This window comes from Xiphophorus couchianus, chromosome 23 (genome assembly GCF_001444195.1).
Source record: "Xiphophorus couchianus chromosome 23, X_couchianus-1.0, whole genome shotgun sequence".
Classification (NCBI taxonomy): Eukaryota; Metazoa; Chordata; class Actinopteri; order Cyprinodontiformes; family Poeciliidae; genus Xiphophorus; species Xiphophorus couchianus.
Window position 1 is genome coordinate 2,052,501 of NC_040250.1, and position 14,261 is coordinate 2,066,761.

A 14,261-nucleotide genomic window follows, 5' to 3' on the forward strand; every position below is an offset into this window, starting at 1 on the left:
TTTATATTGAAGGTCATATTTATGTCCCATACAGAAAAACATATGTGCCTTGAATCTGACACACGAGATCTAAAAAAAAAAAAAAAAAACAGAATAAACTGCTGACTTGATGGTCGTCTGTCAATTTCCATAAGCAATTGCTGAATCAACTGGCTGTTAAGACAGTTCTATGTCTAGTTTAATAGAAAGTTTAGAGGAAGGAAAACATGTGGTAGAAGAACCACAACATTTAAAGCATTCAAGAGTTTAGGAAAGATTCAAATACTCTTTTGGAATTCAAGAAAATATAATATTTCAATTACAAATCAAGATAAAGAGCCACAGAATCAAAGCTGCTTCATGTCTAAAGTGAAGTTTTCAGATTCAGTTATGATTTCGGGAACCATGTAATCAGCGCTGCCGTCCACCAGGACATTTTGGAGACAGTCGTGCTTCTCTGCTGACAGACTTTATGGAGTTCCTCGTTTCAGGACTTGGCAGCTGCTCACACCGACAAAAGTACAAATATCTCCCACAGCATCTAAGCACTAATTCATCCAAAAGCAGACCCAATCTAGTAATGAGTGCATGTACTGTGCAGCACATTACATGCACTGTGCTGTACTGTAAAAACTGTAAAAAGTAAAAAAAAAACAAAAACTTTTTAACTTAAAAAGTTAAAAAGTATTAACTTTTTAATAGGCTGACATGCTATTCATTAAAAATCCTGATTTATTCCTCTTGTGCAATATTTTATTTTCTTAGAAACTGAATTTAGTTTTTTTTATTGCATGTAAGACATAATTACCAAAATTAAAGGGAATAAATATTTAATTTGATAATTAAAATAATTTACTTTAAGTGACAATATAATTTATTGAGGATTACCTGTATGACTAGTGTTAATGAAAGAGAGGGAAGATGCAAGTTCACCAAATTTATGCTTTAAAGCGTTCGCATTTTTAAGCAAAACATGGGTTCAGTTTGATTAGAAGCACATAAAAAAATATTTATATAAAGATAAAAGTTTTGAACAAAGGGAAAGTCTTTTTACCTGATACTCTGGAATCCAAGGCTACACGTGTAAGCCAAGACGGAGTCGGAAAGAGACAGAGAGGGAGGCAGACAGGCATAGAAACATGGAATAAAGAAGAGAATGGATATAAGAAAGAGTTAGGCAAAAGCATGCAGAGAAAGAAACAAACAGAAAATCTATTGGAGAAATGGACAGAAGTAACAGCAGCTACAGTTACAGAAGCTTATTTTTAGCGTAGTGAAAGGAGTGAAAATCTTTTAAAATAAAGTTGGAGTGATTAATCAGAATACTAAATGTCCCAATGGGTAAAGGAGCCTTGATTTGTTCATATATTTCTGTTTAAAAAACCAACTTGAATCAATTCTGCAGCTTGTCTTGGGTAAAACGAAGCCTTTGTTAACACTCTCCATCTGCTTTTTCTCATTTTAAACATGCACAGTTTGTCTTTTCTTTGTTTTCGGACCATCTGAATCAGTTTCATCCCGGTCTGCATCAAAACATTTCTCTGCCTGCATGTCAGCATGTGTACGGCCTCAGCTTCCAATGTGAATGGATCAGGAAGAACAGTTCTCTGCTTCTGTGCTTTCATTTTTTTTATTTTATTTTTTTTTTTACATCTTTTCATCATCTCCACTTCAGTGATTTTACTCTGAGACAAATCAAAAACACCTTCGCAGCAAACCGCAGTGCTGAGAAAGCAGTTGACAATAGGGTAAGCCTTGCATATAAAACAGGATCTAGATGCTTGTGAAAAAGAATGACCAAGGAAGTGTTCCATTCAGGCGTTGACCATGTAATGTGATTAAAAGGCGCTTTGTGCAAATGGCAGTTATTCAGAGTTTGAAAGACAAAATAAGCTCCCAGTTCCTTTAAGAAAAGGTAGCACACTGCCTATTCATGAGAGTCCAAAGCATGGAGTTACTTTCCTGACGGGAGCCTCGAACAGAAGAAAAGAAAGAGAAAATGGATGATGACGTGCAGAGGCGGCCCCCGAGGAGGGAAAGATTAATAAGATCAGGAATGTGACCCTTCCAACAACTCCCTCACTGCAATCTCCTCTCGCCTCAGAGGTGGACCCGGGCTGCAGAGAGGGGATTGCTTGAGAGAGAACCTGTAAATACGTAATTAGGACTCGAGAGTTTTGGAGGGTCGGATCTTTTTGTTTCGCGGCTAATGTGCCGCCATTGAGAGGCAGGAGGATGACACTTGGGAGAACGGTGTTTGAGGCTGGGTGTCAAGGTTTAACTACAGGACCTTTGGCAGAGGGGAAGATGTGGAGGAAGTCTGAAGTAAAGGTCAATAAGAAGTGGCATCTCAGAACTCATTATCCTCATTAATGCCAGGTGAAGCACTGCTATTTTGGAAAAAAATGATATTCCAAAGAGGCCTTCCAACAGTTTCGTGGCTCCCTTAATACCTGCCCTTGACTCACTAATACAGAAGACCCACTTCAGCAGTTTAAAAGGTGGAATATATTAATTTTTTATATAAAGTACAAAGTTAATATGCGGTTCTTTTGAAGGAAGAATGTGTCGAGTGGAAGAAAAAAAGAGCAACAGATGACAAAAAAAGCAAACATAATATTCAAAGATTTACCATATGAATATTCAAAATTTTCACAAAAATTATGTTTTTCAGCAATCTGTTCTTCAAAGGATTGAAATATTTCCATTCACATCAGTTTCTTTATATCTCTTGCAGATGGAGGAAAATCTCAGCAGAGAAAACATTTCCATTCGGATCAGGAGGTCATTGCCTGTGGAAAACCAAAGGTTTGCTACTAAGATGAATTTAATAAATAAAACAGTCTGGGTGAAGGTGAAGGTACAACCCAAAGCTGCTGAAGGAGAAATTAATAACATCTAAACTTGAACAAGAACACAGAGTAGCACGTTGTTCTTACTGAAGAGGTTTTTTAATGAGTGAAATGGCTCTTCACCCAGGGTGCCTCTGCGTCAGGTGGAGACACAAGCTTTAAAAAATTATACATGAAATTTACAGCTAAATTAGATTTTACTGCTTAGTTGTTTAGTGAGTGAGGAGTTGGCAGAGTTTGACCATTTAAAGGTGAATAATGCTTCATTTATTCATTTTTACAGAACTGTATTCTCCAGGACTGGTTTCATTTGAACTGGATTATTCTATACTGTGTTATATAGAATAATCATAACGTTAGACGTATTGTAGCATGAAATTGAAATATTCTATATTAACTGCATACTCTTTAAATCCCAGTTTGGATTTATGACAATTATTTGTAAAAAAATAAATAAATAAAAAATAGAAACAAGACTTCCCATGTTTGGGAACCAGTCCTTTAATGGTTTTCAGTGAGTTTGACAGACCGCCTCCTGGCTGCTCTGATAGTTTCAGTTTTCTGTGGAAACTGGGCTCCAGCCAGCAGAGGTTGAGCTGTGCACCCTGAAAACATCACTAACAACTCCTGTCTAGTTTGTGGTGGTTGTTAGAAGAGCGTGGGCAGCAACAGAAGTATAAAATGATCTAATGCCTCGAACCCTTTCTGAAAATACCAGCGTTCACTTTCCAGCGGTGCCCTTTTATGCCTGCCAATAGATGAGTTCCCTCTGGGGCCTGGGTCTCTCTGGGAAGCGTGTGTAGGTGTGTGTGTCGCCGTGGCTCACCGATGGTGCAGTGCTCGCCCGTCCAGCCCTGGTGGCAGTCACACTTGCCCTCCCGGCAGACTCCATGGTCAATGCAGCGTGGGTGACAGTCCCTCTGCTCGCATTCTGGTCCCGTCCAGCCTTCCTCGCAGTGACAGGCACCACCGATGCAGGAGCCGTGGGAACCGCAGTCCACCACACACACCTCTGTTGCAGAAACAAGAGAGCTGCTGAAACATGCATCTTCTGTTCTGTGAAAGCCCTCTACCTCCTTCTGCATCTGCCACTAAAAAACAAGAAAAAATCCCTGTCTAATGTTTGCTCAGAAGAGTTAAACTGGGCCAAAAAGTTCAACAGTAAACAAAATTTGTTTGTAGAACCATCTGTACGTTTGTTTCCACTGAACAACCATGTGCAACTTTTTGTTGATTTAAAGTATAAAAATTCATGGAGCTTTGGATACTTATGTAAGCATCGTCCCAAATATGAGAAATGTGATGCTTGCATATTAGAACTTAGCTGTAACTTAACTGCACAATTTTTGCTCCAAAGAGTGAAAATGTTTGCCAAAAAATATATTTCCATCAACTCCCAGAGCCTGGAAACGTCCAGACATCTCTGTAGCACATTGAAGCTAAATGAAAAGTGACTGTTTTACACAAATTGAATAAAATCTTAAATGTTAAATAGAAGCTTTAGGTTTCTAAAAATGCAAGTAGTAAGCTTTCAGAGTCAGATCACATAAACTTAATCTTGTTTCCTTCAGCTGCAAATTTTTGAGGGCTGAAATTATCTGATCAGCAAACTGCTTCAATCCCTCTAACAAGTGGCTGTCATCAGGAACTGTTAACAACATACATTAAGCATTTGTCTCAATAACTACCTTGGAATAAAAGAAATAAAAACAGACTTTTGTTTGTGATGCTTTCACAGTTTAAGGCTCCACTATTTTCATGGATTGCATTATTTATCGGCGCGGCTCTATTAAAATGAAACAAAACCTGTCTATGTCTAAAAAGCTTGTAAGAAAAAAGAACTGCAATTACTGTATGTGGAAAAACTTCCAAAATAAGCACTCTGGCAAATTATGAAGCCTCACTTGCCTGGTCTTAACAGACTGAAGCTGGGTTCTTTTGTCTCCACTCAGAGATGTGTAATGAACATGCTTTCTTATAGTACTGCAAACAGAAGAGCAGCTGTTGCAGATATGTGCTGTCTTCAGAAAACTGACATGACTGGATGTGTTGTTGGGGAGGAATCTGAGTTTTTCATGTTAAAGCTAATGCTCAACAAGCTGCTTCTGCTCTTACGGGAAATGGAGACGTGCAGATTTTACCGAAAACAAGAGCTACTATCAAATCTTCAGAATAATGATTTTTGCTGTGAGAGAATAATAACTCTTTTAAGTTTTTGGTCACAAGGCTCCCACAGGTGGTCACATAGGAACCCAGAACAATTGTCACAGGTAAGGTCAAAGGTCATGATTCAACCATCAGGAAGTGAGACTGGACAGAAATCCTTTTGATAGGAGAGTTTGAAGGGTAAAATCAATCCCAGCCAAATTCATTGTTGACAAGTTTCTTTTATTTACTCGTTTCTGAACGCATCACCATCCCATAAGAGTTTTTCCTCTCACTGCAGAACTGGACTCTGCTCAGTGTCTCAGAGATGCTCCTGTTTCAGTTCGATCATCACAACTCTACTAGTCATCAGGACACAGTGACTTTCATTCATCAGAAGATCCTCGTCTTTATTTGGACACTCGTTTATGTTTAATCAATGTTTATGCGCCCATGGTTGTAAGTCTGCCCTCTTTTATTGTTTGGCTAGTAACTAAATATTGTGTATTGAGTTCTCTGTTGAAAGTAATCTGCTTTTTAGTTGTTTTACTTGCTCCTTCTTGAGTGTTTTGACACAGTAACCATTATTGTTACTATGGATATGCAATTAATCCTAATTGCATCTAATTTGGCCATTTTGATGCTGTTAATCAGCTATTTGTCATTTTCAATGATTCTTTGCAGAATTATGCTTTTATTTCATTGTGTTCATTTTGTATTTCGATCTGTCCTGTTGGATGGATTGTATATGTTGTGTGTTGCATATTCCTGTAATTTCTTTTATCATAAATACATTGTAATAAAGAGTGGAATGAGTGTAACTTCTATCTTCTGTTATGGATTGACAACATGAGGAAATTGCAGATTTAAATCTGCTGAATTATACCAATCCTTCAGAGCTCACATGTTTGGATTATATTCCATCATTTCTTTTACGTGAATGGTCCCCAAAAATTTCAGCAAAATGTTGTGTAGACTGACCGGACAAAAGTGTGTGACCTGTTATATTTGGTGTAAAACTAACCCAGCATTCTGGCAGACGGGTACAGTGGTGGTAGTGTGATGGTCTGTGGTTTCTTTTCTGCTTCAAAATGAGGAAGATTGGTGAAATCAGGAATAAAAATGAAACTCAAAATACTAAATGTTTGCCTTTTTAAGTGTCAAAAGGGGATGAGCAAAATTTTTAAAATGTGATTAAATTTAAATGTTCATTTCAGAAGACAAAAAAATTACCTTGAAACTCGTTGTGGAACCATTCCTAAAAAGAAAATCAAATGACAAAAAAACAAACAAAAAAAACACTGACACCCCAGTAAGTTTTTAAATCCAACATGTTGATAGGAAATTCTTACGTTTTTAGACTGCATTTCATATCGACTTCAGAGAAAATAAATGAACCAGAATCATTTGCAGCTCACAATGTAACAGGAAAGTAATAAAGTAGCTGCTCATATTGTTCATGATTTTTCCTTTAATCCAGTCCACTCCCACTGTTTTGCTCTCACTCATCCCCTTCACTGAGGTTTTTTTGACTGTCTGTCTCCTCCAGCTCACTGAATGGAGTTTTTCTTCGATTGAGGGACCTTGGATGGTTCTGATTAAGCTGAGCAGACACTGTAGAATATTAAGCGTGCCTCTGGAGGGGAGTCATTTAATTCCAAAGGAATACCTCCTTCTCATAGAATCTATGCAATCAATTTTTCATTAGTGCAAAAGTGTTTATCTGCCTTTAACATGCCCCTGACTCGAGCTGGATGGGGGTTGTGGGCGGTCGATCCATGCTACAGCTTGTTAATTAAAGTTTATTTAATTGAAGAAGAACCGCAGCATTAATTACGAAGGAATCCTCCACCCAGCCAGATGGGTAAACTCCCCAACTCTTGGACCGCACCGCAGCGAGGCCAGACTTATCAGTTCTGCTATTGACAAGATGTCGTGCTGCGCGAGTGGATTTGTCTGAAATTTTTGAACACTTTAAAAGAATTGAAAATTACTTCTTTAGACAAAACCTAAATGAAGTGGGACACAAAGGAGGGAAAAAACCCTGTTCTCTAACACAATCGTTCCTTTGTTCCTGGGCCCATCCAAACTGGCTTCATGCTGCTTCAAAAGGTCTGCAAAGGAACCTGTTATTTCAAACGCACCGTCCCGACGCATTTACGCTTTGATTTTCCCAAGTTCAGCCCAAGAGAGATATGCTCAACTCTTTTAAAGAGACTGAAACAGACTGAAAGTTCTGTTTTTAATTGTTTGACTCAGTATGTGTTCCACTTCGGCTGCAACACGCAGGGAAGAAGTCATTTCTGAGAGGGGCAACGGCGCATAAATCACCTGATTCTCAGATAGCAGCCAGGAGGGGCCAGCCTTTGAACTAACAAGACACCTACCTGTGTCGAAAGGCAAACCCATCTAATGCACAGAAGGTAACTAATGAAGAGACGGCTGCAGGGAGACAGGAAGACAAAAATGTCTCCTTTTCCCCACATCACACGAGGCTGCTACCAACGACTTCCAAAGATTATTTCCAACTAATCTCTAAGTCCACACATGCAAAGGAAGAACATATGCTAAGGTTCAGAGGAATAAGAGTTTTGGTATTAACATATGTTTCATCTTCAATCAAGGTGTTGATTACAAAACTGTAAGAGTGTGATCTCACCCACAGTAAGATTTAATTAGTTCAAAACATATTGAATCGGATGAATTTTTTTAGGTTTAAATTGTTGGAGATTATAAACACGTTGCAGATGTCACCTCTTGCTAAACAACACAAGGACGTTTGTGACTGTTAAAATCATAAAGTTTATTTGTTTATTTATTTTTTTAATCAGGATGAGCATTGAAACCCTTCTGGTAACTTTTACACCCATTGTACATATAAAACATTTTAATCCCAGTCTACTTCCATGTCACACTAAAACACTGCTGATTCATTTATTTGTCTTTTAGTTGATTTACAAAGATTAAATATGTTTAAATATTAAAATATCTGGGACAGTTTAGGTTTGTTGAGGTATTTTTATTTTCCAGCCTGTGGCTCTGATCCATATTAGAACCAGTTTAATGTGATGAAACATGACAGATTATGAGCCCTGATTACAGTAAAAATAACTGCCACCAAAGTCCTGCAGGAAGAAAACTATAGATGCATCACAAACACAAACTCAGATTCATAACAGGTTAATCACTATCATTAAAAATTCAATATTTAGTTTCTTATAGAGTTAGAGAATGATATCTACAAAATAAAAATAAAATAATGTTAATCCAGAAGTTTAAGTTGTGGAGATGAAGCAGCTTAGATTTTATGTCTCTCCTCTTCCTCCACACTGTAACAAATTAATGCTACATTTTCTTTCATTTGAAAAGACATGAATCTTCCCTCAACTCTTGAAAGGGTTTTGCTTTGCACTCATTTAAATGTTGTGGCTATCCTTTTATGGCTTTCTCTACCATATGTTTTCCTTCCACTAAACCTTTTGATTGCTATATGCATGGATATAGCACTGTCTGACTGTAATTATGACCAAAGAGCAACAGTCCAGCCATTTTTCTCTGCCTTTATCCTTGCTGATAGTGCCCTTTTACTGCTGTGCTTTTTTTCCTTCTACTGAATTTTCCATTAATGTGCTTGTATGAAGCAATCTGTCTGCTGGACGCCTGAAAAGGCAGCAGGTTTCTTTGTAAATAGTTTTTATTTAAAAATTGTCATGTATTATTTTACTTGTCTATGAAAGTGAATTTTGGGTGTTTGTTTGCTATAAGCCATAATTAGCAAGCAGAAGTAAATGCTTGCAATATATCAGTCTGTGTGGGTGTTAATCCTATATATAAGTTGCATTGTTCAAACTGAAATAAATTAACCTTTCAATGATTTTTTAGTTTTTTGAGTTGTGCCTGTGTAAAAGAAAGAAAAATTGCTCTTGGTGTGACAGGTCTCTGAGGCGGTAACGCAGCGTCTCACAGCGGACGTCTCCTTCTCCCGGCCGAGGCAGTCAGAGGCAACAAGGTAAAAAAATCTCTAAAGTACGAAAAGACGAAAGGTGGAAACGACCAGCTGCTGTATTAAACGAATAAACTGATAATGAAGTATCATTTCCAGAGGAGTCTCTCCTCAGTCCTCCTGTTTATTCACCAAACTTTCCAAGCGTGAGCGGCTATCAGATGTAAACATTTGTCTTCTCAGACTCAAGGAAAGCATTTTGTGTTGGATTTATTTTCAGCGCTCACCCTCAGATTATTTTCTAGATATGAAACATTGAGGTATTCCATTGTGCAAAAAGACACAAAGTGTCTAAAAATCTTCCTGTCCAAATAGCTGGAGCTGCTTACATTGTTCTGAATGCATTTTGAACAAGTCGACAATTATTAAAATGTTCATGCCAATCATGCACTGAAAGTGTTACCTTACTGAAAATAAGTAACCTTCCTAAAGAAAATAGAGGAATGTAATGCAGTGCTCTCAAACACAGAACCGGCAGCACTGCAGCAGTTTAAACCGGACCTCACGCTCCCATTTATCACCGTGGCTCCAGGCGCACGCTACGAATTAGTGAGACATCACAAATGAGTAATTTTGTTGCTCCCTTATGGAAAATATCAGAAGAAAATAAGGTATATGATTGATTCAGAGCTTTTTTTCCAAATTGTCACACAATAATTTTAGAAAATAAATTATCCTTCTATCTCACTAAATTATATTTCAAAACCAGAACCAAATTTTTTTTAATAGTCGTTTAAAAGTAAGCCATATATCACCATCACAGCTGCCATAATCTCACCAGGACTTGTGCTGCCAAGTTGAACAATTATTCCTTAACTTTCCGAATAATAAGACACCCACATGTGGCCCTACTGCGCTACAGCAGAGATGTGTTATTTCAACTTGCAGCCTGTTAGTAAAGGCGCATACGTCTGCTGTTTGGTGGACCTGGTGCCTGGCGCAGCGAGGGGGAAGTTTGTTTGGAATAAATACGGAGAAATGTGGTGCCAATTACATGCTAGCGTGGCTGAAAAGTTACCCGGGGATAGAGTAGAAAAGACATAATCCCACAGATCTAACCACATAGATTGATCCAGCAGAAATCATTATAGCTCAATCATCAATAAAAAAGGACTGAATGGGGAAAAAAGGCTACAGATTCATTTCTTAAAAGAAAAAAGCTTAATATCTTCTTTAACTTTGGTGAGAAAAGCATGTGTGTGTGCATGAGTGTCGGTGGGTGGGTGCATGTGTGTGTGTTTGTCTGGGATCTGAAAGCCTCTAACTTTCTGCCTCCAGTGATTACATCGAAAAAGTTTAAAAACACCAGAACTGTCAAGTTTAATTAAAATACTAAAATTTAATTACAGCTGAGACTCTTGATTAACAATTGAGTCACTCAACAGAAAAAGTAGTGAGCTATTCAACTGGGAATCAGCAATTTACCATATTCCATTTAGAAGGTCAAACATAACAGCTGTAATTCTTGGGTTTTTAATTGCTGAGCTTCTTGAATACGCCTGTAAATCTCATACATTCATGACACAAATATGCTGTTTCAAAGCTGTTGTCCGGGGTTTAAGGAGCGCGTTCTGTCGTCACTTTCAACGCTCTCATTTCACAGAGGCGAGTAGTTGCAGAATTAACAAAATGAAAACATCCTCCAGTCGACACATGCAACAACTGAATGGATAAAATGGTTTCTGACCTATGGAGCAGTCGGCTCCCGTCCACTTGGCCTCGCAGACGCAGGTTCCCGTATCGGTGTTGAACGTGCCGTGACTGGAGCATTGCTCTGGACAAGTGCTCTTCAGAATCTCGCAGCTGATCCCTCCCCATCCCGGGTTGCAGTGGCACTCGCCGTGATGACAGGCTCCGTGACCGGAGCACGTCGGGTCCACACAGTCCACTGAAGACACACAACCAGGGTGACAGCTATGTCACTTTGCCACTTCTAGATTTAAACATATTTATTTACCCTGGCCACTCTGAATCTTCAACCAGCCAAAAGTCACTTTCAGAGAGGAAAAGCTCGAGAGCCGGATGATGGCGATCGAGCCGCAGCTGAAATTTTCGCAGGCTTTCGTTGCTGCCAATAGTAATTTTCCACCCGATGTTCAACTAGCTGCTCTACGATGTATTATAGGGTCGTTCCAACATAGAAACAGTATAATTATGCTCCATTATAGGCACTGTGAAACAATGCCCAATTAGTGTCTAGACTGATATGATCAATTACTATACTGATCTTGGGTAATAATTGCCAATTATGACCTACATAATCAACCTATTACTAACTAGAAAGAGTTGCCAAAAATATTCCATCTTCCTGCCTTATTCCCATTTTTATAAGGCTGCAACTAACGAGTGTTTTAGTAATCAATTATTCTGACAATTAATCGATTGTTCTAATTGAAAAAAGGCATATTACGTAGAATTCTCATTGAATCACTTCAGCTTTTTTTATACATTAGAAATGCATAAGAAAATGCAAATAAAAAAAATTGTTAGATTCATTTTTTAAATAAGAAAATAAACCTATTTTTGTAGGTTTCTTAGTGATTGTAGGAAATGACGCATCTGCAGCTGCAGAAATACTTCCAACATCAACATGTGAAAAGCTCAGTTCTTTCTGTTGGACTTTGTATCAATAAAGTGTAGGGCATCTTTTGATTAGTTAATTATTACCTGGTCAGAAAAATGTGCTTTATAGGAGATTTTTTTCTGATTTTCAACCAGGTGAAACAAAAAATATGCCACTAAAAGAACTTTGGGCAGAACATTACAAATAAAGTTTTTTTTAATCGTAAATGTAAAATGCATATATTTTTTGTACAGTTTTAGCTGAATTACTGCTCTGACTGTGTTGTTCTTTCAGCAATTGACCTTTCTTGAGTCTGTAAATACCAGTTAGCCAACGATTATTTCAATAATCGATTCATCACGATTAATTGTTTCAGCCCTACTTTTAAATGCATTTTTATATTTGCAAGGAAACTTAAAATAATCAGGAAATCCTTTAAGAGCTACAGATGCAGCTCCTCCCCAATGCTTCTTCACTCCAAAGAAACCTCAACATATTCATTAGTGAACTCAATAGCTTTGCCATGTAGGGTCAACAACTCCCACATGTAAATCTGAGCTGATAATTGCCTTTTATCTGCATGCGGATCAATAAAGTTAAATGCAATGAAGTGAAAGGGTTGGAGCTGGGAGGGGCGGCTGACAAGAAAGAGGAAGCAGCTCTTTCTTAACAGAGGAGCAGATGCCACAAACTGATTGATTTTCACAGGTGTCATCATCTGTGGAGGCCTGTGGTAGGTGACTGCATCAACGGGCAAAGTGTAGTCTGTTCAAGCTTGTACCCCCGATGAGGTCTTAACACTTAAAGAGAGTTAATTTATACACACAATATCAATAACAACATCCAAAGCATTATCCGCTTGGTGGAGTTGAAAACGCCGATTGTTTCACTAACAGAATGAGTCGATTTCCCCAGAGCATCACAAAGAAATGTGTTGCATCGGTCGGCTTTGAATCCAGCAGGAAGAGTTTTTCTTCCTGGCTTACCTTGATCACAGTTGACTCCTTTGTGGCCGGTGTTGCACACACAATTTCCCGCCACACAGAGTCCGTGTCCCCCACACTGCGGATCGATACACTGGGCTGCTGGAACGTCACACTCGGTGCCCTTCCAGCCGCTATAGCACTGACAGCGCCCCCTGGTGTACTGGCCATTACTGCTACACAGCACGGGGCAAGCAGCTGAGGAAAGAAATCATGTTTGAGGAGTCAAAATTATGCAAAAATGTAAGTTTGGGCCATGACTAAATTATGTTCTAGCTTTATTAAATAAAATCTACATGCATTAGACTTTATGTAGCTGTAATATTGTTGTAGAGAAGCACCAGGAAGTTGCTGGGAGGCCATATTTAGGATTAACCACGGAAATTTTCAAAAATATTGGTCCTGACAGGTAACCAGCTCGTCAGAAACTTATTATAATAATTAGTGTTATATATTTCTTCTGATCAATGAACATAACCTAAAGGTCACATTAAAAACAATCTTTTTCCATGTAAATGCTGTTACAAAAGCCTCTTCTCCACTGCGAAGTCTCAGTCCAGCTGGCTAATGTCTGGTTTGGTTTTAGCTAAGTTGGGTGTGTCTCCATTGGTGTGTGTTCCTCAGTATTGTGGCATGAACATGGGTGGGAACATGAGAATGTGGGCCAGTTTGAGCTTGCAGGAGCTGTGGTCGATGCTCTGATGTCATTTGCAGCGATACTCAGCAGAACCTTGAGGTTGTGGTTAGATGAAATGTAATCCAGATATATACATAACAACAGTGGCTTCAGTGACTGCGTGCAGCAGCAGCAGAGTGGCATGCAAGGCCCTTTGCAGTCAAAATGAACGAAACAAAGGGAAGGCATCTCAGAGCACATTATCTTGTGCACTAAAAATTTAATTAAGATCTGAAACACATGCAATGTTCATTTATTTTTTATTTAGTCATATGGCAATTATTATTAAAGGTATTATCAGTTAAGATTATAGCCAGTGTTACATGTCATCCTCTGTTTGGTTTTTATTATGCCTCACTCAAATAAATGTAGCTGTTTCATTTTGTCTCAAAAACAAACAGCCCAAAAGTGCAAAGTAGTTAAGATTAAAGCTTGACCCAATCAGCGAAGGAAGTCTAGTGTCAATGACACAGATTGTGAGCAATACTCAGCTTGGCCCGGGTAGAACCACCCTGAAGTTATGAAAGATGGGTAGGAACTGCTGGTTCCGGTCGGGACTGACTGTGGTAGAACCGGTTTAAGGCCATGTTCTAATGGCTTAAGTGACTCATTTAGCTATTTTCAGAATTGGTCAGATGTTAAAATAATAATGGAGAAAGCACTGCATCAAAAGAAGCTGCTGAGGGGAAAACAAGAGTAGAGGATTCTGCAGTTCAGTCAGGCTGTGAGAGAGTGAAAGAGAGCAAGACTTCTCACAGGAAGGCTGAACGACAAAGCTGCTGTGTTTTATGCATTTAAAAAATTCAACCTCAAAATTTTAAAGCTAAGGTGAGGATCTACATTCTCAAATAGATTGTGTTTGGTCAACAGAATGGGCTCCATACCTCCATCCTTGTTATGAACTCAAGTCCAATTAGTACCCAGCCTGAGCTGTGAAACCCAATATGATGCCTACATGCACATGGTCTATTATAAAAAGATTTTACTGAGTACAAGACTGCAAGCATTCGTTAAAATGGAAATAAAAAAGGAAATATTCCAGATGTGCAGGGAGTGGAGT

General features: G+C 38.6%; 1 protein-coding gene across 6 annotated transcripts in view; it reads right to left on the reverse strand.

Moving 5' to 3' along the window:
* LOC114139297 (teneurin-3) overlaps positions 1-14,261 on the reverse strand; it is a 187,966-nt gene that overhangs the window by 58,814 nt on the left and 114,891 nt on the right. For 4 of the 6 annotated variants that reach the window (XM_028009148.1, XM_028009152.1, XM_028009149.1 and 1 more), the window contains 4 exons: positions 12,529-12,723; positions 10,667-10,867; positions 3,658-3,843; positions 1,034-1,054 (listed from right to left, as the gene is read on the reverse strand). In XM_028009148.1, coding sequence (XP_027864949.1) covers positions 1,034-1,054; positions 3,658-3,843; positions 10,667-10,867; positions 12,529-12,723 — 603 coding nt within the window. The remainder of the gene's footprint in view (positions 1-1,033; positions 1,055-3,657; positions 3,844-10,666; positions 10,868-12,528; positions 12,724-14,261) is intronic. The other 2 variants (XM_028009151.1, XM_028009150.1) reach the window with 1 other exon arrangement.